This window comes from Penicillium chermesinum (assembly GCF_028974085.1).
Source record: "Penicillium chermesinum strain IBT 19713 chromosome Unknown utg000005l:1.0-4115287.0:1.0-4118363.0, whole genome shotgun sequence".
NCBI classification, from domain to species: Eukaryota; Fungi; Ascomycota; class Eurotiomycetes; order Eurotiales; family Aspergillaceae; genus Penicillium; species Penicillium chermesinum.
The window spans coordinates 2,509,114-2,533,190 of NW_026695315.1; the positions used below are offsets into that span (position 1 = coordinate 2,509,114).

The window sequence follows — 24,077 nt, forward strand, 5'->3', positions numbered from 1 at the left end:
GCTCTCCAGAAATCTGAGGTAGGTCAAAAGCTTTGCGAGATATATCTTACTTGTCAAGCGAAAGTCAACCTCAACGGCTATGCCTATACCTGGCTTCACTGACGACTCTAATGGGTATCCAATGAGCTGAGTACGCTTCTAAATAGTATCCAGGTATGTCCCGTCTCCGAATCTTGTACCGACTACTAATGTATTCTCTAAGACTGTGTGGGCATGGAAGACCGTTTGCTTGGGGACCCCTAATGCGAGATGCCAAAAACAAGGGTGTGGAAGATCTGATCTCTACAGAGGTTCATCTCGAAGAGATTCTTGCAATACGTATGATCCAGCGTCTGCCAGCTATCGCCCAAATGGTGCTATCCAAGTCGACTTGGTTGTTTACTAAATTGAGATTCCGGACTGACATTGATTGATAGTATCATGGTATTTACTGAGGATGCTCAGCTAATAGAAGGATTTGCTTAGCTATAGACCTTAGCATTAAGCCCGGGGAGAATCTCGAGGTCCTTCTCTCCATGTGTGAACTTGCCATCCTCCGAGATCTTGACGTCTTTGACCCGACGCTGCTGCTGCGTCTGTCGGACCTTGACCCACTCTTCCATAGTAAGATGCTGGCCGAGCCTAGTCAATTCATTATCGTGGAGTCCAAGACGATTGAGAAGAGGACTATTGCTAATAGGGTCGAGGATGACGTGGTTGTTGGGTCTATTGTGATGTTCATTAGCCGAGGCAGTCTTCTTGCACTCTTCTGTATAACTCACCGAGCAAAGTACAGGACACCTAGACGATCCACATGGGCTTGATCCGCTGGTGGTGCATGGACGCGGTGGATACTGGACTTGATCAAACCTCCCGTCAACGCTGTGAGTGCATCACAGGTATTGATGGTGATGGTTCCGTCTTGCGGGCGAACCCATTTCCATTCCCCTTGAGAATTCAGAATTTGGAGAGCCGCAACGGGTTGACGGAAGAGTAACGTGATTGATCCTAAGTCAGTGTGGCCGGCGCTGTATAGGCCGCTGACTTTCTTGTTCTCTTCTACGCTGCGAGCACTGTAGTGCATGTAGCGCAGATGATCCTCGCCCTTAACGTCATACTGGTGGTCTCGAACTAATTGGTCCTCGTCGGGTAACTCGAGAAGAATAGCGAAAAGCCGAAGCAGCTTCTCTACTACTTCGGTATGGCATTTCTTTGTGTTTGAGTCAGTTCATGGTGGTCTGCAAGAAGCGAATAATGCGAGGGAACGTACCCGACTGAATGTTTCGACTTCCTGTATATTATCAGCCACAACCTGAGGCTGTTGGCGGTTGTGATAGCCGTCGAACTTGGGGATGTTATACACCTGAACATTATCTTTCACGCCATTCCCCATTCTAAGTAGGAAGTTAGCACAGTCCGTTTGCAACTCCGAGTCGTATGTCCGACTAACATGCGGTGCCCAGCAGGCCTGTAGCCGTTGTACTCCCCCTTAGCGAGGTCATCGGCATTATGATATTTGAGTTTCTCCTCCAACGGAAGGGCATAAAATTCGCGACCGAGGGCAAACTGGCGATCCACTTCCTCTTGACTGATGTTAAAGTTCTTCACGTAGAAGAAGCCTACAAACACAAAATTAGCCGAATATTGATCAAGGCCACTTGATTGCAGGGAAATTCTCACCAACATTCCGCACAGCATGATCCAGCTGTTTGACGAGCGACTCTTTACCACCTGGCTGCTCGAACTGGCTCAAGTCGAGAGTGACTAGATCCGCCCAATCCACTGACCGGAGTCAGCACGGTCAAATTGGCTCGGTATATTATTCAACACTTACAGTCCTCTTTGGTTACTGGAACATGGTCGTATCTATCAATTATTTTGCCGGGCATATTGAGGGTTGTGTGCTGCAAGTGATATTTGATATGTTCATGAACAGGCTAATTCTGTTTCCGTCCGTGGCTGATGAAGTAGTCTGCAGGCGGACATGAGCAAGCGGGGGATGGTCCTGATATAAGTTAGAAAAGCGGAGAGTTGCCGGTCGGTTTACCCCCGCAAGCCCTCTTTGTGATGTTCGAGGTTCCATGATTGGGGGGCATTTTGAAAGTTCGGAAGCACGTCATTAACGCGGCCTATGGTCATACCGAGCTGCAGCTACTATTGTTGGTTGCTGGCCGGGCCACGCACGCCATCACGAGTCAGGATGTCGCGGGACAGCAGCTGCACAGGATAAAGTAGCTCCCCTCAGGGCATAGTATTCCCCGAGGATTAACGCTATTTGCTGAACGATAGGTACCTCTTTCGGGGGGGTTTCTGTCGGACATTTTCCGATGGCACAGATGGCGACAAGGAGTGGAGAAATCGCAATGGCGGCTATCAAGCGGGCATGGGCCACTAATGCCAGTATCGTTTTCGTGGGCTAGACTATATAATGTCCGAACAGAGCGGACGATTAACAGAAAAGTGCTTGATTGCATAACCGAATAAGACATTGCTCATCACAGTGCGTGGACATTCGAGAACGCACAGCAAGGCATGCCCGGACAGAAAATCAACCCTGCGAACCGCTCCCTTCTGGGGCTTTTCAAGGAGGTTTTTAATTGGTATCCGTCAGCGTATCCTGCAGAAGAACGGAAGTAGGTAATACGTCTTTCTTGACTATATCCTGTACTGACGTCCCTTGTACAGGCTGCTGTTCAAGTTGGACATCTCGATTCTTGTCTTTGCGTGCCTTTGCTGTAAGATTCTTTGCTCATGCACAAAATAGATAAATTAACAAAAATCTAAAATCTAGTTTTTGTGAAATATCTAGGTAAGTCATAATGTTGATGAAATTTTAAGCAGTACTAAGCTACTACAGATCAGACGAATATTAGCAATGCCTACACGAGTGGGCTGAAAGAGGATTTCCAGCTGAATGGCGATCAGCTCAATTACTTTAATGTCTGTTACTATACCGCATATGTGGTATTCCAGGTTCCCGGGCTACTCCTCATGTCACGACCGAGATTGTACGTGCGAGGTCCCCGATGCCCGCATCGAGATATTCAAACCATGAACTTACCAGCGTATCTAGGGCACGATGGCTCCTTCCTACTCTTGAGGTCCTCTGGGGTATCTGCACTTTTGGACAAAGTCGTGTGACCAATGTGAATCAGCTTTACGCGCTCCGATTCCTGGTTGGCATGTTCGAGGCCCCTGTTTTCGCCGGCACTCATTTTATCCTCGGTGAGCGACATGGAAAGATAAACATATCCTTCGTTGTAGGCCCCAAACCTAACTTTCATCTGAAGGTTCTTGGTACTCCGGGTCGGAGCTCTTTAAAAGAGCTGGTGTATGGTTCGTGTGCAACCCACTTGGAAGCATGGTCAGTGGCTATCTTCAAGCAGCAGCGTATACCAACCTCTCGGGGGTCGGCGGTATGCCTGGTTGGAGATGGTTATTTATCATCGACGGCATTTTCACCCTCCCAGTAGCATTAATTGGATTCCTCATATTCCCAGGAATACCCGACTCGCCGCGTCCGTTCTATTTGACTGCAAATGATATTGCATTGGCGAAAGAGAGAGTCCGCCTAGCTAAAATTCGACGGCCCACAAAACTGGGGCTTGATGTCTTTACGCGCTCTTTGAAACGATGGCATATTTGGGTTTTCATAACATGCTATGCGTGAGTTGGGATCTGAATACCTGGATAACCTCAAAGCATTCTGACTGAGTCGCAGATGTATGATTATATCTAGTTACCCAGCAAGTTACATGAATTTGTGGCTTAAAGCGGAGGGATACTCAGTGGAAAAGATAAACCAGTTGCCAACGGTGGTTAATGCCATTCAAATTGTGGTTTCATGGCTTGGAACGACCGTGGCTGCGATCTATCCCTCGTGGGTCATATACACCATCGCTTCTGTAGCAGTGCTGTTCTATGTATGTATGTATGTAATTATTAACGTCCAGGGAGCTGGCGGTGTATGCCGCCAGCTCCAAGCCTCCCTTGGGGCATGGGGACGTGCTAAGCTAGGAGTCTATCTTTGCCGAAAATGGCTGTTACAATACACCAGTTGGCGATTTGCCTTAGCTATTATCCAGCCTAAATTCCTCCCAGAAAGCAGCTTAGCGCTTCTAGAGCCGGGTCATGGGGCTGTAGTTCCGCGGGTTTTGCCCCCGATCTGTAGGACGTTTCGTGTGGTTTTAGTAGACTTAAGTCCAGCGTTAATAGGACCAGGGTCCCTAGGCGCTTATAGCGCCGTTTTTGAAAAAGGAAAGATAGATAAAAGAGAGAAAGGAGAGAGTAGAGAAAAGGAGACAGTAAAGGAAGAGAATATATAATAAGAGAGGAGGGGAAGGAAAGGGAAGAGTTTGAGAGGCCCTAACACAGGCAAATCGCAGTGTAGAACCTTGTGACTGTGCAAAGCTGTGTGAAGTCTGTAGGTTCGAGTGTGCGGATATAGGCTATAGTCTTGTAGAGTTTACTAGGCGGGCTTGCTAGCTGCGCTGGCTAGAGTATGAAAGTCTGCTGGGATAGGCGATAGAGCACAATGTGTTCCGGGGTCTTTTGGTGTCTGCATAAGTAGTCTAGCTTAGCATCTTTATGTGTTAGGCGCCGGTAATACCAGTCAAAGTCTTTATGCGAGGATCTTAGGGCTAGGAGCTAGTAAAAGATATATCTGGGTAGATAAAGTTTAGGCGGGTATGCTATCTTATACTCTAGCTGCTAGTGTTTATATTAGGCAGAGAGAGCCTGTGAAGCCCTTTTCTACTATTCCACCTATACGGCGTGTCTATAAGCCTTAAAGATCGACTTTATGCCGTTTATAGTAGGCTGTGTTTCTAGTCTATCTTGGGATACTTGTCGGTAGCTGTCGTCTGCTAAGGTGTCTATAGCCTCGTTGCCGGTAATGTCTATATATCCTAGGGTCTAGCGGACCTTAATTTCATATATCTATATAGCCTTGTGATATCTTAGAAAGGCTTACTGGGAAGTTGTAGATACCCAGCCCTGGATATACTAGATCACCGAGGTACTATTTATATAGAGCCAGATTATCACTCTCTAAAAGGCTAAATCTAGGGCTTGTTCTAGGCTGTGCCAGGCTTTGACAGCCTTTGTATCAAAGATATGGGACTAGGGATTAAGAGTCCTAGATTTTGTTGCCAGTTTTGTTTAAACTTGGTAGACTGTAAATCTGTAGCCTACTGCCCTTCCTGTTAGAAGGCTTTATTCAAAGTTATTAGAGAAAATTGTGATGTCTAGATTCCTAAGGGAATCTTATCACTCCTTGAAATCTATCACTACTTTATCTTTTCCTAGCCCTAAGATAGGGTCTGTTCGGCAGTTATTGGTGTAATATAGTATCGTCAAGATAGGCTGTAATATTGTAGGGTATATCTATCTAAGAATCTGTATCTTTGTCTTGGATCGCTGTCTTGAGTCTGTGTCTCTTCTCTTGGTAATTATTGGGGGTTAGATATGTCCTATAAGTAGATGCTGGTTGTCTATTGTGGCCAGGTGTAGAGCAAACTGGTATTTAGCCTCTTCTAGCGATGTTGTAGTTGATAGTATGTCTGTATCTCTAAAGAGTGCTGGAACTAGAGTAGTCTGGAAGACTGGTAGTGTGTCTTTAAAGGCTAAGACCAGGGTTCTGTTTAGTAGGTCTATATGCTATCCTAGCTAAGAGCTGACTATTAGGGGCCTGTGTAGCTGCCGAGCAGGCTTTATATAGCTGTTATACCAAGCTTCTGATCTGTATAATAGTGAGGGGGTGATGTAGGTAATAATTACTTTTCTTAGTAAGTATGCTGGGGGGCTATAGATTATGTATACCAGGTCCCAGATATGTCTTGTGATATTCTAGGCCTTGGCTGCCCTTACTAGTATATATATATGCTAGTTAAGACGCCGATCTAGATATACTCTAAGTTATCTTAGTAATAGGTTTGGGTCTATAGATATTAGTAGTGGGACGGGCTGGACTGTGAGCCTATTACAGATATTGATAACAGGATTTGTGTCTCTATGTTTCTAGGAGATATGGATTAGCTCTAGCTTTTTGGGGGCGAAGGCGATCTTGTTCTGTGATCCCTAGTCGAATATTTCCTGGGTATCTTTTACTAAATGTTTTATATTCTCTTCTAGGAAGTGGGAGGCTTTATATAGGCTAATATTATTAGTATATCTAAACTATCTTTTAGGATTTTTCTGGTGTAGTGTTACGGACCCACTTCGGTTGAAGAAAATAAGTCAACCACGACCAACCGATCTGTCAAGATTGACACACACGTGACAAGGGAGCCAGGTATGGCAGCCGACCAATTGGCATGAAGGAGCCAGGAACAGCTGTCTAAGGCAGCAAGGCAACAGTGGCTCATCAGCGATGTGCACTGCACATCAGCGATGCGCGGAGCGCATCAGCGATGTGTCCCGAACACATCAGTGACAGGAAGGACTGGATATATAAGGACACTCACTTGGCACCATGTATTTAGTTCTTCGCGATCAATCTCTTCTTGATTCTACATCATTGTTACTTAGGAACCACAAGATTGGAATACGACAACGGTTCATTGTTCATACTTGTCTCGAATCCAAACCTAACGACGAAGGGGAGATCCATAAGAACCTGACCTCGTCGGCGCCCTCAGCAGCTCCACGTTTACTAAGCAAGACCTCTAAGGACTTGAGCATCTAAGGCCTGTTGCCGTGTGTGATCGGTAGGCATTGCAATAGAGTGACGAGACACCCTTGGCGTGCAGAGTGACCAAGAGAAGTATCACCCTTTGAGGACCCACTCACCGAGACTCGCTAGGTAGTGCGTAACACATTGATCGCCCATCTCGAACAAGTACGACACTGAACAGCAATTGACGCCCTGACCTTGACGCCACTATGTCGACTCAAGGCAGTAACACCCCACGCCCACCAGCACCAGCTGCACCACCTACCAACGCTCAGTTGGAAGGCATGCTCAGCCAGTTACAGGAACAAATTATGGAACTAGAGAAGCAACGATTGCCACAGATCAAACCACCGAAGCCAGATTTCTTCGAAGGACACCGAGGCAAGTTGCGAGCATTCTTGACGCAGATGGATATGCAATTACGACTTGTCAACTTCCAGTCCGAAGTCGATAAGGTCATGTATGCATCCACGTACCTGCGAGGACAAGCGTTCGAATGGTTCGAACCATACATCCGGGACTATACCGACAAACCCAGCAAGGACCGCGATGAAGCTACAAAAGAAGTTTTCGCGTCATACTCCAACTTTAAGAAGAAATTAGAAGCCACCTTTGGGGATGTTGATGCAACCCGTACCGCGGAACGACGATTGAGGAGACTCCGACAAACTGGATCAGCCAGTGTATACACCGCTGAATTCCAACAAATCATCTCTCATCTCGATTGGGATGAGGATGCGTACATCGCCATCTATGAAGACGGTCTTAAGGAAGATGTGAAAGACGAAATCATGCGAATCGACCGACCCGATAGGTTGAGCAAACTCATGGAAGTCGCAGTCAAGTTCGACAACCGACTATACGAAAGATCGCTTCAACGACGAGAAGCACGACAGTGGCGGGGACAAGGACAACCTCCCCGAACCCACGGATTCCGACGACGAGGAGGTCGAAGAGAGCCACGACAGGCCCAGTACAATGACCCATATGGATTGCAACCTATGGATCTGGACGCGGCAGAAAACCCACGAAAGGAAAAGCAATATAGGCAGATGAAAGGAAAATGCTTCAACTGCAACCAAGGAGGACATTTCGCAAAAGAATGCCCTAAACCACGGAAACCGCGACAACCGCAGCAACTTCGAGCAACAAACGAGAGCCGAGGCGGATACAACGAGACCAAACAAATCTGCGCCACGGAAGAGCGCGAGAGGGACGAAACATTATCAGACATCCAAGACATGCTTGAAGCATGGACGACGCTAAGTGAAAGCGAGATCGCAGACAGCGAACCAACGGACGGAACCGCGAGAAACACCAACGACAAAGACACAGAAGCACAGACGTACGAGGGGAGTGACACCTCGGAACTGTTGAAAGAAAACCAGCGACACGAGTTCCCAGAGATCGATTGGGATAACAGAAGTTGGACTCTGGACGAATCCGAGTCCCAGGAGCAAGAGGGACTATCCCAGGAGACACGAAACCTCGTTCAAGGAACGAAGGGCTCCCAGGACCTCGAATACGAACCTCCATGCCCCGAACTGCACTACCAGGACCCAGAATGGGCCGTCGAGATATTCAACCGAATTGTCAGGAAGAACCCTACATCAGAGGAGCAGTTATGAAGTTAAACGAGTTGTGCGAACTCATGAACAGGAACACCACCAAAGAAGAAAAGAAGAGGGCCTGGATCGAGTGCGACCCACAGCGGTACGCGTTCCGACCAGAACACGAAATACCCTACAGCGCAGGATGCCCGTGCGATGAAGCGGATTGCTCATGTCGCGGATACGCCAGGCATCCCGACCACAGCACGATACCCTTCACGCGGTGCTATGAACTACATTCTTGCCCGCAACACGACAAAGAAAAAGCTGAGGCCAAACCCTACCGACTCGAAACAAACGTATACGAGAAAGCACCACGATGGCGACGCCAGTACAAGAGCAGCTACCTGGCCAGACACGGATTGTTACCATCCGACCCTGCCAAGAAGAACCAGAACCAATCAATTTGCGGAACGCAGTGGGGACCTCACCTAAAGGTCGAAGTGATCCTTATGGGAAGAAAAGCACGAGCGTTCATTGATTCTGGAGCATGTGGAAATTTTCTGTCCAAGGCATGGGCCAGAGCTCATGGAGTACCCGTTTACGCCAACCCAAATGCTGTACCAGTCACTGGGTTAGACGGACGCGCCTACGGAACAGGAATACAATACGAAACAGGATGGATACCAATGCAGCTCGGAAACCACTTCGAGATGAATAATTTCGATATCATCTCAGAACTAGGGAAGTACGATGTGCTATTAGGAAGTCCATGGTTGAAACGACACAACCCCGAAATCGACTGGAAAACGCACACACTCAGATTCACACGATGTGAATGCCGAACGACGAACGGCGAGGCGACGGATAAGCCTAAGAAAACCGCCAAATTTAGGGAGTCTAGCCCTGGGCAGGCAGACACACCAGAGAACATGCACAGGCAGCAGACCCAGCATAGTCCTCGGTCCTCGGGAGGTAGGACCCCGCATACCATCGTGAGAATGGATGCCTATGTCACAGAAGAAGTCGCGATGTCAGACGATGAAATTGACAACTACGTGGTAATTGACCACGCCGAAGACAGAAGGCCCTCTGTGGGACAGAGGAAGAGGTACAGATACCTGAACAATACAAGGAATTCGAAGACGTGTTCACACCACCACCAATTGGCACACTGCCAGAACACGGTCCGTACGACCACGAGATCAAACTCAAACCAGGGATGGAACCCAAGTTCATGCCGATTTACCAACTCAACGAGAACAACAAACGTCTCTTGAAGGAATATATCGACGAAAACTTGAAGAAGGGATACATACGACCATCCAAGTCACCAGCAGGATACCCCATCCTATTCGTTGCGAAGAAACACGAAGACCCCACGAAACGGCAACGAATGTGCATCGATTACAGACAGCTGAACGAAGCCACGATCAAGGATCGACACCCATTGCCTTTGATTCAAAGCATCCAAAATACTGTTGGGAAAGCTAAGATATACAGCAAGTACGACATCACGGAAGCTTACTACAGGCTACGAATCAAAGAAGGGGACGAATGGAAAACAGCATTCCGAACAGAACTTGGACACTTCGAGTATACTGTTATGCCCTTTGGATTGACCAACGCACCAGCATCATTCCAAAGATTCATTCTAGACGTTCTGAGGGAATATCTAGATATCTTTGTTGTTGTCTACCTAGACGACATCTTGGTCTACTCCAACAACGAGGAAGAACACGTGCAGCACAACAAACTCGTTCTTCAGAAACTCAGAGAAGCGAAAGTCACATTGAAACTCAAGAAATGCGAGTTCCACACGGAAGAAACTGGATTCTTAGGATATGTCATCACCAAGGAGGGATTCAGCATGGAAGAAGAAAAAGTACGAAGCATCCTGGAATGGCCACGACCTACCAAGGTTAAGGAAGTGCAACAATTCCTAGGGTTAGCCAACTACTACCGACGATGGATCGGAGGATTTTCAGCAAAGGCACACGGCCTAACAGAACTCACGAAAAAAGACCAGCCGTGGGAATGGAACAACGAAGCGAAACAATCGTTCAACGAACTTAAACGATTATTTTCGGAACGAATCATACTCGCAAGAAATGATCCACAGAAACCATATGTCATGGAGACAGATGCATCGGACTACGCGTTAGGAGCCAGGCTCACGCAACCCGATAACGAACAGAAATATCGACCAATTGCATTTTGGTCCAGAAAGATGACACCAGCCGAATTAAACTACGATGTCTACGACAAAGAACTATTGGCAATAGTCATGGCATTCAAGACATGGAGACCATACTTGGAAGGAGCAAACCACCAAGTAGTAGTGAAGTCAGATCACAAAAATCTGACATACTTCACCACTACCAAGGAGCTCACCAGACGACAAGCACGATGGGCAGAAGAACTGTCCCGATACGATTACCGAATCGAACACTGCAGCGGAACGTCCAACAGTCAAGCAGACGCGCTCAGCAGAAGACCTGACTACCAAGAAGGAGTCAAAGAAGCATCACCAGCCATCCTACGAATGGATGAATATGGCAATATTGTTCACAACCACCAACAGCTAGCAGCAACTAGTGAAATCCTAGACGAATGGACGGCCAAACTCAAGGAAGAGACAGCTAAAGACGGAACCATCCAGAAAATCTTGGAAACCGCACCAGCAAAGATGACCCAAGAAAACGGACTTGTCATCATACACGGATTGATCTACGTACCCGAAAAATTGAGACAAGAAACGATCAAAAACCACCATGACACCCCAGCGGAAGGACATATGGGAGCAGAAAAGACTATCGAAAGCATCACAAGGAACTACTTCTGGCCGAACATCCACAGAAAAGTCAGGAAATACATACGAAACTGCGATACCTGTCAACGAGACAAACCAACAAGACACATGCAGTATGGAGAGCTACAACCTGTCGAAGCACCGACAACACCGTTCGAAGTCATCACCATTGACTTCATCACCAAGTTACCCCAGTCGGACGAACAAGATATGATTATGGTAGTGACGTGTAAACTCACGAAGTACACATACCTAATCGCAACCACGGAGCAGATCACAGCAGAAGAAATGGCAGACCTGCTTGTGAGACACGTTTTTGCAACCAACGGAACGCCCAGGGTCATGATATCTGATCGAGACAAACTATTCACCTCGAGACTCTGGCAGTCACTTACAGACTTGATAGGGATAGAGCTACGACTTTCAACAGCCTATCACCCGCATACCAACGGACAGACAGAACGAACAAACCAAACAGTTGAACAATGGCTACGCCACTACGTCAACTACCGACAAGATAATTGGGCAGCACTCTTACCTATTGCACAGTTCGCGTTTAACAACGCCGTCCACTCAACGACCGGTGAAACACCAGCATTTGCAGTATTCGGAAGAAACCCGACACTGCTAGGAGAAGCAATCGGCAAGAAACCAGTCGCCGAAAACGCACGACTCATGGCTCGAGGCATCAGACAACTACATGCACAACTCGCCAAAGACATTGAATTCATGAACTACCGCATGAAAATGTACTACGACCGCACCCACGCGGAAGGGCCAGACCTAAAAGAGGGGATGAAAGTGTACCTCTTACGACGAAACATCAAAACCAAGCGACCTAGCTCGAAACTCGACCACCTGAAACTCGGACCGTTTAAAATTGAAAAGAAAATCGGACCAGTCAATTATCGCTTGAAACTACCAGAAAGCATGAAAAGAATATTCCCGACATTCCATATCTCGTTACTCGAACCCGCACCAGAAAATGCAACCCTTGAAACCAACGTTGAACTCGCGGAAGACGAAACAGAGGACGAATACGAAGTCGAAGCTATCCTAGGGGATAGATGGATGGATAATCAGCAGAAGCTCTTGGTTAAATGGAAAGGGTACCCTACCTCGGAAAACACATGGGAACCTATTTCGAACCTGAGGGGCTGCCACCAGCTGGTTCAACAATATTATCGCGCGGCGAAGAGACTACCTCGCCAACGGAAGCAGCGAAAGCGTCGAAATCAATGTCGTCCCAATTTACGGGACTGGACGGATCGACAGACGCAAGAATCTGCGTCAGAGTAGGACCCTCTGACGTAGCCGCAAGGATCCTACCAGGATCGGAAGAAGCAGATTGAGAAACCTCGCCAGCGGCACGAACGCTCTCTGCACCACAATCTTGTTTTTCCGTATCGACACGCTCTTTTTCGATACGAGCAAGCTCTTCAGCTTCACGACGTTCGAGATCCTCCAACTCGGAAATCTCCTTAAATTCACGAGCGATAAAGTCACCAGCACGCTCTCTTAACAAAGCTTCTTGTTGCTCAAGGCGCATAACTTGAGCTAACGCTTTCTTTCGTTGAGCAGCAATCTCTTGCTGCATTTTGACCAGTTTACGCCATTCGGCGTCAGAATATGTCGGCTTCGACATCACGCACTTCGCCCGACCACCACCAGCGATACAACCAAGACACTTGTCGGAACACTCCGCACGGAAACACACTCGTTTGAGACGGACGCAGCGTTCACAAGGGATTACAGCCCTGAAACCTTCCTCCTCGATTCTCGTCGTCAGATTATTTTTGCGAACAGAGGAACGACACACCATGATGATCGAAATAGGTGAAGAAACATGAGGAACAGGAACTCACCAAAGGGGAAGACGCTATTTAAGTCTTTGGGGACAAAGACCCTGAAGGAGGGGATGATGTTACGGACCCACTTCGGTTGAAGAAAATAAGTCAACCACGACCAACCGATCTGTCAAGATTGACACACACGTGACAAGGGAGCCAGGTATGGCAGCCGACCAATTGGCATGAAGGAGCCAGGAACAGCTGTCTAAGGCAGCAAGGCAACAGTGGCTCATCAGCGATGTGCACTGCACATCAGCGATGCGCGGAGCGCATCAGCGATGTGTCCCGAACACATCAGTGACAGGAAGGACTGGATATATAAGGACACTCACTTGGCACCATGTATTTAGTTCTTCGCGATCAATCTCTTCTTGATTCTACATCATTGTTACTTAGGAACCACAAGATTGGAATACGACAACGGTTCATTGTTCATACTTGTCTCGAATCCAAACCTAACGACGAAGGGGAGATCCATAAGAACCTGACCTCGTCGGCGCCCTCAGCAGCTCCACGTTTACTAAGCAAGACCTCTAAGGACTTGAGCATCTAAGGCCTGTTGCCGTGTGTGATCGGTAGGCATTGCAATAGAGTGACGAGACACCCTTGGCGTGCAGAGTGACCAAGAGAAGTATCACCCTTTGAGGACCCACTCACCGAGACTCGCTAGGTAGTGCGTAACATGTAGTTCTGTTAGGTAGAGCAGATAGAGGATTAGCGATAACGGGGAATCCTATAGAGTATTGTATTATATCTGTTGGAGTGGTATTATAGTGTCTTCTAGGTGTACCCTTGCCCAGTATTCTATAAGAAAGCTATCTATTAGCCTTATTAAGGTTTTAGGCTATTCTTGCTGTAATAGGTATAATAGTAGCTGTTTTTTTAGTAGGGTGTTGAAGGCCCCAAGGACATTTATAGTCAAGATAGAGATTGATTTATCTTTAGAAAGTGTTATCTTGATATCATGGGTAAGTAAGGCTACTAAATCTATTAGAGATTGTTTTAGGAGGGTGTTTATGTGTTATAAGCTAAGGATATCATATATTAGAACAGTCTAGGCTAGCTGGTGTATAATAATCCTTTCGAGGCTTTTACCTAGGCAGGATAGGAGGGTGATTAGGTGTTAAGATTGTACTAAAGATTTGTCCTTTTTTCTAATTTTAGGGATCATGGTTATCTCCGCTTTCTGCCATACCTAAAAGAAGTATATTAGTATTAAGTATTATATATAAAGGATATATAATAGGTCTGTAATAGAGGCCTAACAGGCTTTTAGATACCGAACTGTAATCTTATTAATGTCTGGCGATATACTACTAATGTCTATTATATTTGCTTCTATCTTCTCTAAAGAGACTTTGGCGTTCTATAGTAGTTATCCTAGCGCTGCCCAGCTTTGGATAGGATCTTTTAGTAGATTATCTATCGAGTTGAAGCGTTCTAGTACTGCAGTATATAGTACCTTAGTCTTCCTGGTAGTGTCCTCGATGGTACGATTCCTTATGATTAGCGGCGGCGACCAAAGTCTGGCTTCCAGTTTATACCAGCTGATCATTTTATAGAGGTCCTGGTCACTTGTTATCTTATTGATAATCTGTCTCTAGTAGTCTTTTTTAGCCTGGTGTACTACAGCTTTAAAGGCATATTATACTTCTTGGATCTTTTCTAGATTATTATCTTGGTGGCTTTATAGCTATTCCTAATAGTGCTGGCGGTAGTCATCGGTCTATTATGGTGCCGAGTATATCTATCTAGCTGGCTTTGTTAGGGCTAGGAGGCTGTTAGTGATTGTCTTAGTAATATACTCTGCGAAATCCTCTACTTTAGCTGAGATTATGAGATCTTATGGGGACTCTAGGGCTGTTATTCCGGCTTAGACTAGTTTATCTAAGTATGGCAGATCCTGTTTGTTCACTAGTATAATCGGGGGTGTCTTCAGGATATCCTTGCCGTCTATTAGTGTGGTAATAAGGGTCTTATAGTCAAAGTCTAAGTAAAGATCTGTCTGGACCTCTATAGAAGTGTATAGGATGTTAGAGAAGGAGAGGTCTAGGATATATCTAGTCTGGTAGGTAGGTATATCTGCCTCCCTTATATAATCTATTCCACTATCCATAGCTTAGTAAGCTATCTCCCTGTCTTTATATATGCTAGAGGTCTCTGGTTCGAATATATTATGCTTATAGTTAAAGTCATCTCTGAGAAGATACTGGGTTGGGGGTTCTAGGGTGATAAGATAGTCTATAACTTCTGGGGTGGTCGGTTGCCTATAGATGTTTAGTATTGTAATACTGTCTATTATGACCCAGAGTAGGTCCCGGCTATAGACAAAACAGTATTGTTGGGCTTGTAGGCCTCTTCCCTTCTGGATATAGGTCATGATCTGGGGTTGTTGTTCTAGTGTATCCCAGGAATCTATAAGTAAAAAGTACTCATAGTTAGGATGGTTCAAAATTCGAGTCTTGTTAAAGATAAAAGGCTCTTAGATATAGATGATATCTGTCTTCTCTTTACAGATAAGCTGAAGTGTAGTAATGTGGTAAGGGGATATTTTCTCTATATTAGCCTATAGGATTTTGAGGTCCTAGCAGCCTGTTATATAGTAATGACACTGTCTGTCCTTTGTTAGTGCTGGTTGCTCTAATATTAGGTATTAGTGTTAAGGGTATTGTTAGTCTCTATCTTATCTTTAACGGCGAGTATAGAGTATTGCTGGTTCTGAAGCTCTAGCTTGTTTATATTATTTCTGGATACCGTGGTGCGGTGTGGTCTAGCAAAGGCAGTTTGCTATTCTTTTTGGGCTATCCCTTCTATATTATGTTTCCTTAGGTTTAAAGTGGCCGGGGTGTCTAGCTGGGAGATGGCTTGTTGTATCTCTAAGTTAAGCTAAGAATCTAGGTTTGGATTCTCTCTGTGGAATTTATAGGTATCCTGGTATATCCTGTCTCTAAAGTGCTGAGCTGCTGTAAGCTCGCTTTTTATGAGATAGATAAGCCTTCTGTTGATATGCCTAGGGATAGCTAGGTATTTCTTATAATCCGAGGGATAGGGGCTATAGCAGTTGGCATAGTGTGCCTCCTTAATATAGTTTTCTTCTGAGGGTCTTGTATGTCCCTGGAGTGGCTTGCTGTACCTGCTATATAGGAGGCTCTGGTAATAGTGGGAAAGAAAGTAGTAGCCCTGATATCCTAGATTATGATGTTTAATAGACAATTTCTTAGTGATCTTTTACGAGATAGCACTAATACTGAAAAGTCGGAAGGGATTTACTTTGTGTATAAAGGAGATAATCTAGGTAGTAAGTCTAGCGTAGAAGTCGGCGTTATGTCTCGAAGGACGGCAGTTAATAGGCCGGGCTTTAGTTTGGGCTAAGGCCTTCTCAGCGATGTTAGTCTCTTCTACTTGGAACTTTAAGCCATCATAGGCTGTAATTGTGCTAGGAACTTTCTAGACAGTATAGTTAATCTAGAGTTAGGGCACCTTGGCAGAGATGCCTCTGACTGTCTGGCACACCACCATTTCCTAAGATACGATCAGGTCCTGGGTAGCTATATCCGCAGGATATATAGCCCAACCTGTAGCTGTTTCCCGCGCATCCAGGATTGTAGAGGCGGTATTAAGACCCTCCACTTTCTTGTAGATTATGTCTTGTACTTGGTAGGAGATCATTTGTGTCTGTATATACTCTGGTCTTAGAGTGATAAGAATCTGGCAGTTTTCTTGCTGTCCTGAGAAGGCTGTAGACCTGCTTCGAGCTAAGCTAGTGTTTGTGGCTTGTTGGGACCTACTCCTCAGAGCCCCTGAGTTTTTGGGGTTTTCACAATTCCCGCCCACAAGACCGACTTGGCAGAGTTGGTTGTGGCTGAGTCGTTCCGGATAGGGTTGTTACTGGCTTGGATGGGGACGTGGTCGCTGGTTGTGGCAAAATGCTTGGTGGATATATACTGGATAAAGGACTTGCTGAAGCTGTGTGCGAAGGCCCGGCTTTCCGGGCTTTTTTGGCTGGCCACAAATCTATCGACGGTCGCGGCAAAGGATATAAGGATATCTTGTCTTAGTTTGGCGTGTTTCTCGGCGTCCTCGAGTAGGGATTTGAGGGTGTTAGAGGCCTTCCCAGGCCTGTTTTCTTGCGTGCTGCCACCCATTTGAAGCGGGGGTGCCTGATGGCTCGCTCTTTTAGCAGGACGCTGGTTGATAGGGGAAAAGTTGGTGGGTGACTCGAGGTCAGGGGGCCGCGTGAAGTCAGAACCAGGGTTCGGAATCGCACGCAGCGGGGTGGAAAACGCAACCGCCATTAGGCAAGGGGCGCCCGGAAGGCGGTAGGGAGTTGGAGATATGTACGGAATAGTTTCAGCAATGAAAATTCAGTCGAACTAGAGCTTAAAGGCGCCTTTTCTCAAAGGTACCCCTAAGTCGTAGATAGTTGTAAAGGTGAGCAGTGCTGTTCTCTACCCTCTGCATGATCATTTGGAAGATTCCAAAGGGACTAAAGTTAGTTCATGACATCTATCCTACCGTACAATCAGGTATACTTACGCGGCAAAAATTACAGATTTGTTGCATGGTACCTCTTCGGGGTGCAGGGCTGTCTGAGTCCTATCCTATACTCGGAAGTCAATACCATTGTCAAAGATGATTCTGAGGAGAGGGCTCTTATTTTGGTAGGTGTTACCGGTGCTCAATCCAACCGCCAGTACTGACTCGAACCCCTCAGGGCTCTATGATGACATTCGGCTACTCCTTCAACATCTGGGTACCACTTTTGATATTCCCAACTGCTGGTCCCTATGGCGCGCCGGAATGGAAGAAAGGGTGGCCAGTGACATTTGTTTTCTATTTCCTCCTCTGGGCAGGATTTATCACTGCCATTGTCCTTCATCGAAGGTGAGAAGAAAACCAAACAATCCACGGGCGCATTCTCGAACGCTAATGTATTTTCACAGAGAGAAAAGAAAGACGAGAACGGTTGCAGCCTCGGATTCAGATAGCAACGAGGAAGTTGAGCAAGTTGTGGTGGGCCAGCAGTCGGATGCCAAACCCAGCAAGAAAATATGATGTGCTGCCTTGGTACACAGATAATCAGATTATGGGAATCTTCCTCGTACTGACATATAGATCTTAACAACTAACGGTAGATATCTTCAAATTACGTAGAGTTCCGTGCTGCAGTTGAGGTGCAGCTTCGCCACAAGACGTAGCTAGCACCCTGGCCCGAGAGCGTCTGAAAGCATGTGCTTTTGGGGAAGGGGGTTATAATTTTTTATTCACTACTCGACAGACTGGTAGGCGTACACTAAGTCCCACGAGCTTATCGTTGCAACAATATTGCAGAAGAGATGTGTGGACCACGAACCCGAAGGTCCAACCCCACGTGGATCACTTCACGAGGCTCCTAGAAACTCGACGTTCACGTAAGATGGAGCTTGTCATGCCCTATCGCTCCCCCACGGGCTTCCCAGCCAGTTGACCCGCACCTGTCGTCTGGGGGCATGGAGGGACCTGCGATCGTTCATTGGTCAGTCGCATGGTTCCACGATCCGCGATACTAATCGGGGAATCGGGGAGGGCTCTTGATAAACCTGTTCACTCCACTCCCTCTCACTCCCTCTTCACTGTTCTAAAACCTACTAAGAGTATATTTACTTCTTGAGCCCATCTGCATTTATTGACACGTCCTCAAGAGCTGACATCCGTTGTGCTCGCCGCTTTCGCCGTCGCCCCCCCCCGAACTTCCTTCTGCCGTATCCAGAACCCACACATTCCATACCCGGCCGCATTGCGCACACAAGAGTTCCAGCCTCGGCGATCAAGGACGCGTCGGTTCTTCGTGAAACGACCCCCCCTTTCCCTCTTTCTGAGGCAGAATTCTCTTGTCGCCCAGCGCCTTCGTCGCAGTTAGCCCCGAGGTGGTGACCGCGACGCTTTGGCTCGGGACTGATAGGAGATTCTGCGGAACAACTACATCCGGGCACATGAGTAGCAAGCTTTGGGAATTCTTCATTCAAGATGATGTGGATAGCTTCCGGCGGGTTCTCGCAAACACTACGGTTGCCAGACCGCGAGCTACAGTTCCCGGCCCATCCGTGATAGGCGCAACCAGTCTGTCGGCAAAAGCTGGGAGCCCGGGCTCTATCGCCACGTCTCCCAACCTATCCAAAGCCAAGAAAGCTGCCGGATCATCACCCGGGACATCCTTTCTGGAGCGATCAATCGGACAAAGGGGTTCTGCGGCTCTATCTCGATCTGACATCAATGCCCGCGACCACCTGGGACGGACGCTGCTTCACCATGTCGCGTCATCCACAAAGCCGAGTGCTGCCGCGTTCGCGCATGCCCTGTTGGACATCCCGTTCATTGACATATATGCCCAGGACTGGGAAAGTGGATGGACTGCACTTCATCGTGCGCTTTACGCTGGTAATGCAACCGTTGCGCAGGCATTGATGGCGAAGGACGCATTCGACGCTACTAGTTTCAACAAGCTTGGAAATGCCGGCCATCCGAGTGGAAGTTTGATCAAAATCAAAGACCGCGAGGGATACAGTCCATTTGATCTCTATGGAGCCACTATTAGCGCACGTGATATCAAGGAGACTGTTCAGATCGCAGGATGGCCTAGCTCCATGGTTTTAGATGCTGCCGGCAGTGACGCAGATTCAATCGATGGTCCAGGCATCGTGGATGCTCATGAAGATGGGAATTATACGGCTTCAGTTGCTATAAAGGGCCAAACGGACTTTTCGGCTGATGAAGTCTTTACTTTCGGCAGCAATAAAAATTTGAATCTCGGCCTCGGTGACCAGGATGACCGTCAGTTTCCGGAAAGGATCAATCTTGAACGACCAGATCATCTTCTTCATCAATTTTATCGCGAATACCACGAAAGACGCACGCGAGGTCTTACCGTGGAAGAGAGTTTCGATACTGCGCAGTCGCAAGAGCTCCCGACGCTCATCAAAAACAAACCGATGAAGATTCAAAATGTCGTGATGTCCAAACTCCATACCGCAGTCATCACGGATGATCCCGAAGCCAATCTTTTCATGAGCGGCTTTGGCCCTGGCGGCCGTTTAGGAACAGGTGATGAGACCACGCGATTCGCCTTTGTCTGTATTGAGACTGGACCATTGTCAGGCAAGAAGATCTCATCGGTAGCCCTTGGTCAAGATCACAGTCTGGCTATCACTAAATATGGTGAGATCTTCAGCTGGGGAAGCAACAAGTTCGGACAACTTGGCTATGGTCTGCCGAGGACTAATAACAAGAATGATGTTCCCATCCAGACGACTCCGCGTCAGATCTTCAACCCCTTCAAGAAAGAAATAATCATCGGGGCAGCTGCCTCTTCGATCCATTCCGTGGTTTTTAGCAATTCCGGTCTTTACACGTTCGGTAAGAACGAAGGGCAACTCGGGTTGGTTGATTCCGATGCGCGCTCGCTTGAATTTCAGACTACGCCTCGCCGCGTCGGAGCATCTCAATTCAGCTCTCCTATCCAGATGGTATCTGCTATTGATCGGGCGACCGCTGTGCTCTTGCAGAATAATGAGGTGTGGGTATTCTCTCAGTATGGATATACCAAACTCTCATTTCCTCTCGAGGCCAGTTCAAGGTTCATTCGAGACAGTTTCATGGCTACCAGATACGATGCTTCTGTCAACCGCATCACCAAACTTTCTTGCGGAGGCAGCACCATTTGCGCTCTAACAAGTTCTGGTGATGTTTTCACCGTTGAAGTCAACAAGCCTGAAAACTCAGCGGCATTCACATCGACGACAAATCCAGCGAAGATTCGCAATTCACTGGCAACTCCAGTGAGGGCTTGGTCTGTCAAGAGATCTAACATGGCTGCTTCTGACGTGGACGTGGGGCAGGATGGATCTATCATCATTTGCACTACCTCGGGCTCGGCTTGGAAAAAGGAAAAACGCGCCAAGAAAAAAGAAGACGGCTCGAAGGAATTCAAGTTCGCTCGTATTCCAGGTCTCTCAAGAGCAGTTGCTGTACGCAGCAATGCGTTTGGAGCCTATGCTGTCGCCCAGCGTGAGTATGACGTGACAAAAGAACAAATCCATGTCAACGAAAGCACACTTTTGGACGATATTTTGCCTCTTTCGCCTTTCATAATTCCAGGGCCAGACGAGGTGGATCTGATTCTTGATGAGTCGTTATTGGCTTTATCGTCTGCGATGGCGATGAAAAGATCAATCATGATGTCTTCCCATGTCGAGAATCACTTTTTGTCAGTATATACCGAGGGCACTATATGGCTAGTGAGCTCTACATGTGATTTGCGGATTCCAGTCCATCGTTTTCTTTTAAATGGACGCAGCCCTGTTCTTCGGAAAGCTCTGGAAGAGTTCCGGAAGACATATTATTCCTCTGTGTCTGATGTTTTGGAGATCGAGTACGACAAAGAAGGCCATATTCAGATCAAGTTTCGAGGACTCGATTTCTTGACGGTGATGAATCTTGCATTCTTCCTCTACACAGACAATATTTTAGACGTTTGGCACAAAGCAAGAACATTCGCAGAAAACACGGCTCTTCACCGGCAGGTGCGATCTGAAGTCATGCGCCTTGCTCAACAACTTGGGTTACCAACTCTGGAACGTGCAGCGAGATTGATGATTGAGCCTGTACCAAGCTTGAAGAATGATATGGCCTTTGCTATCAACCATGATTCGTTCTTTGAAGATGCCGACGTGGTGGTTGAGTTGAACGGGGATTCTGTCAAAGTCCACAGCCATATCGTGTGTCAAAGATGTCCCTTTTTCGAGGCTTTGTTTCATGGCCTCTCCGCCGGTCAATGGCTAGCGACACGCCGCGCTGAGCGCTCCGATTTTGTCCATGTTGATCTCAAACATATCGATCGATCAATCTTTGACTTTGTGTTGAAGTACATATATACCGACACCGAAGAGCAAATGTTCGACGAAGTCCGCACAAACACTTTAGATGATTTTATTGACTTGGTGCTGGATGTGATGTATGTAGCGAACGAGTTGATGATTGACAGGCTCTCACAAATTTGTCAAAAGACAATTGGGCGGTTTGTCGACAACCGCAACATAGCCTATCTTCTCAATTCGGTCGCTCCAATCTACATCAGGGAGTTCAAGGATGCGGCCCTTGAATATATCTGTCTTGACCTCGAGGCTATGCTTGCAAACAGGTACCTAGAGGGTCTTGCTGACGATCTTCTCAAAGAACTCGACGCTGTTTGTCGTGACAATCAACTTTCTTACTTTCCGATCTCACGTGGGCGCAATACAGAAGCATATGTGTTCGAGAAGTACCCGGAGATCATCAGCTCCGTTGAGAGCGACAAAAGAAAACGCATCGACTCTATGGCCTTGAAGTCGCGACTTGGCCAAATTGAATCTTACGAGTTGCGGCCTAAAACCGCTGCGAGTGATAAATCTGTTGTGTCCCCGTCTATGCAGAAGGGGAAGTCGAAGGCTGTCAGGGAGGCTACAAGCCCCTTTACAAGTCCAACCTTACGGCCGAAGCAATCAACTGGAGATCTCATGTTCCAGATGGACGAGGAAGCACCTTCCGCCCCCGCTCCCAGCCGGGCCAAATCTGGACAGCGTGGTTTGAGCCTTGGCGAAAATATCCTTGACAGTAGCTCGTATCCAGACTCGCCTGCCATAGGAACAAGTATCCCCGAGCCGGAGTCTATTGGGGACCGTCTTTTCCTAGATGAGAAAATGTCTTCTCCAGCAGAGAGATCACTTACCGATCCTCCTTCTCAGTCACGGTCAGTTGGTGCTCAAGAAAAGCCGAAGGCACCACCAGCTCCGTGGGGCTCTCCTATCTCCAAAGACAAGAAAGATCTCAAGGACATTATGGGGGAGAGCTCACAAAAGCGTGTATCGAATCTCACGCTGGGCATGGCCGGACGTCGGGAAACGAGCGGTACCTTCACACAAAAGATTTCACAGAAAGAGAGGAAGAAGATGCAGCAACAGCAGCAATTACAGGACCAACTTGCAGCACAACAAAAGGCTAAAAATGCTTCTCGAAACCCCTGGGAGTTATCTTCCTTGCCGGCCGGTTCAACCACACCTGGGAAATTGGGTCCTCTGCCAGGCCAGAGCAGCGACAATGACCCGTCGATGGATTCTAAGGGAACTCAAAAGCCGATGACACTCAGGCAAACCGTCGCTAGATCATCACCGTCTCGAGAAAAACCTTCTACCACCCCTGTTCAATCCCAAGCTCGCAGTGTATCGGCAAATGCGCAATCGCAAAGCTCTTTCGCCAAAGCATCTTCTTCGGGCCCCGCGGCTTCATCTCCACAATCGCTGCCGAAAACATCTCCGCAACCCTCTATTCAATCGATCCGTCACATCCCTCGCCCTGATCTTCATCATTCGAGCCCACGGTCTCCATCCTTTGGCTCTTCTCTCTCCTTGGCAGCCATCCTAGAGCAGCAGCAAACCGAAAAGAATGAAATCCGCGAAGCAGCCACAGCAAAGCATAATCTGGAAGAAATTCAGCGTGAACAAGAGTTTCAACAATGGTGGGACCAAGAAAGTAAGCGCATACAGGGCCTCTTGGATCCAGAACCTCAACGTGGAAGTAAAGAAGGTAGGGGAGGCAAAGCCATAAATGCATCTGGCAGTTCTCGCAAGCGCCGTGGAAACAAGAGCTCCAACAACGATAGTGCTCCTCAACTTTCTGATCCCGCCACGTCTCAGAAGAATACGAATGGCCCGAGGCCACACCAAGGCAATCAGCCTACTGGAAAAGGCAATCCTGCCAGTGGGTCTGGTAGAAATGCTCGTCGGGGAGGTGGGAGAGGCAGGGGGAAACCCTAGGCCCTTATACTGGAGGTTTTTCTTTCCAGCTGGGCTGTGCCTGCATACTAGTAACGACCTTCCCCCATTGTTTCTGGTTCAACTGCATGTTGATCACGTCAGTATCACTATCATGTCTCTGCATCGGTTGAAATTTGCTACGTTTGCTTCGGTTCTGAAACTCATTTCTTCAGGATGACTTAGAATACCTATAGAATTATTCGTGTCGATAGATACTCCTGGAAATTTTCACGATATTGTAGACTATCTGACGCCCATTTTGAGATACACAATACCATTTTTATGCCCACTGTTCATACTATTACCTAAACTTGCTTGGCTCATCGGGGTTGGACGTTGCGAGATGCCAAGTGACCAGCCACGTCATTCAGTAACAACTTCATTTTC

General features: G+C 47.3%; 5 protein-coding genes across 5 annotated transcripts; 3 read left to right on the forward strand and 2 right to left on the reverse strand.

The window, feature by feature from the left end:
* Positions 1-461: 461 nt before the first annotated feature.
* N7468_007111 (naringenin-2-oxoglutarate 3-dioxygenase) lies at positions 462-1,868 on the reverse strand (the record flags this gene model as incomplete). The annotated part of the gene is made up of 6 exons (XM_058476407.1): positions 462-705; positions 762-1,189; positions 1,250-1,373; positions 1,430-1,598; positions 1,660-1,761; positions 1,814-1,868. The coding sequence occupies 6 exons, from the start codon at positions 1,866-1,868 to the stop codon at positions 462-464; spliced, it is 1,122 nt and encodes a 373-aa protein (XP_058329297.1).
* Positions 1,869-2,511: 643 nt separating this feature from the next.
* Positions 2,512-3,649, forward strand: N7468_007112 (Major facilitator superfamily domain general substrate transporter; the record flags this gene model as incomplete). The annotated part of the gene is made up of 6 exons (XM_058476408.1): positions 2,512-2,612; positions 2,665-2,714; positions 2,771-2,788; positions 2,837-2,987; positions 3,053-3,204; positions 3,270-3,649. The coding sequence occupies 6 exons, from the start codon at positions 2,512-2,514 to the stop codon at positions 3,647-3,649; spliced, it is 852 nt and encodes a 283-aa protein (XP_058329298.1).
* A 4,244-nt stretch (positions 3,650-7,893) lies between these two features.
* Positions 7,894-8,280, forward strand: N7468_007113 (uncharacterized protein; the record flags this gene model as incomplete). The annotated part of the gene is made up of 1 exon (XM_058476409.1): positions 7,894-8,280. One exon carries the CDS (start codon positions 7,894-7,896, stop codon positions 8,278-8,280), a length of 387 nt encoding a protein of 128 aa, XP_058329299.1.
* Positions 8,281-16,655: 8,375 nt separating this feature from the next.
* N7468_007114 (uncharacterized protein) lies at positions 16,656-17,159 on the reverse strand (the record flags this gene model as incomplete). The annotated part of the gene is made up of 1 exon (XM_058476410.1): positions 16,656-17,159. One exon carries the CDS (start codon positions 17,157-17,159, stop codon positions 16,656-16,658), a length of 504 nt encoding a protein of 167 aa, XP_058329300.1.
* A 1,677-nt stretch (positions 17,160-18,836) lies between these two features.
* On the forward strand, positions 18,837-23,690 carry N7468_007115 (BTB domain and ankyrin repeat protein; the record flags this gene model as incomplete). The annotated part of the gene is made up of 1 exon (XM_058476411.1): positions 18,837-23,690. One exon carries the CDS (start codon positions 18,837-18,839, stop codon positions 23,688-23,690), a length of 4,854 nt encoding a protein of 1,617 aa, XP_058329301.1.
* Positions 23,691-24,077: the final 387 nt, after the last annotated feature.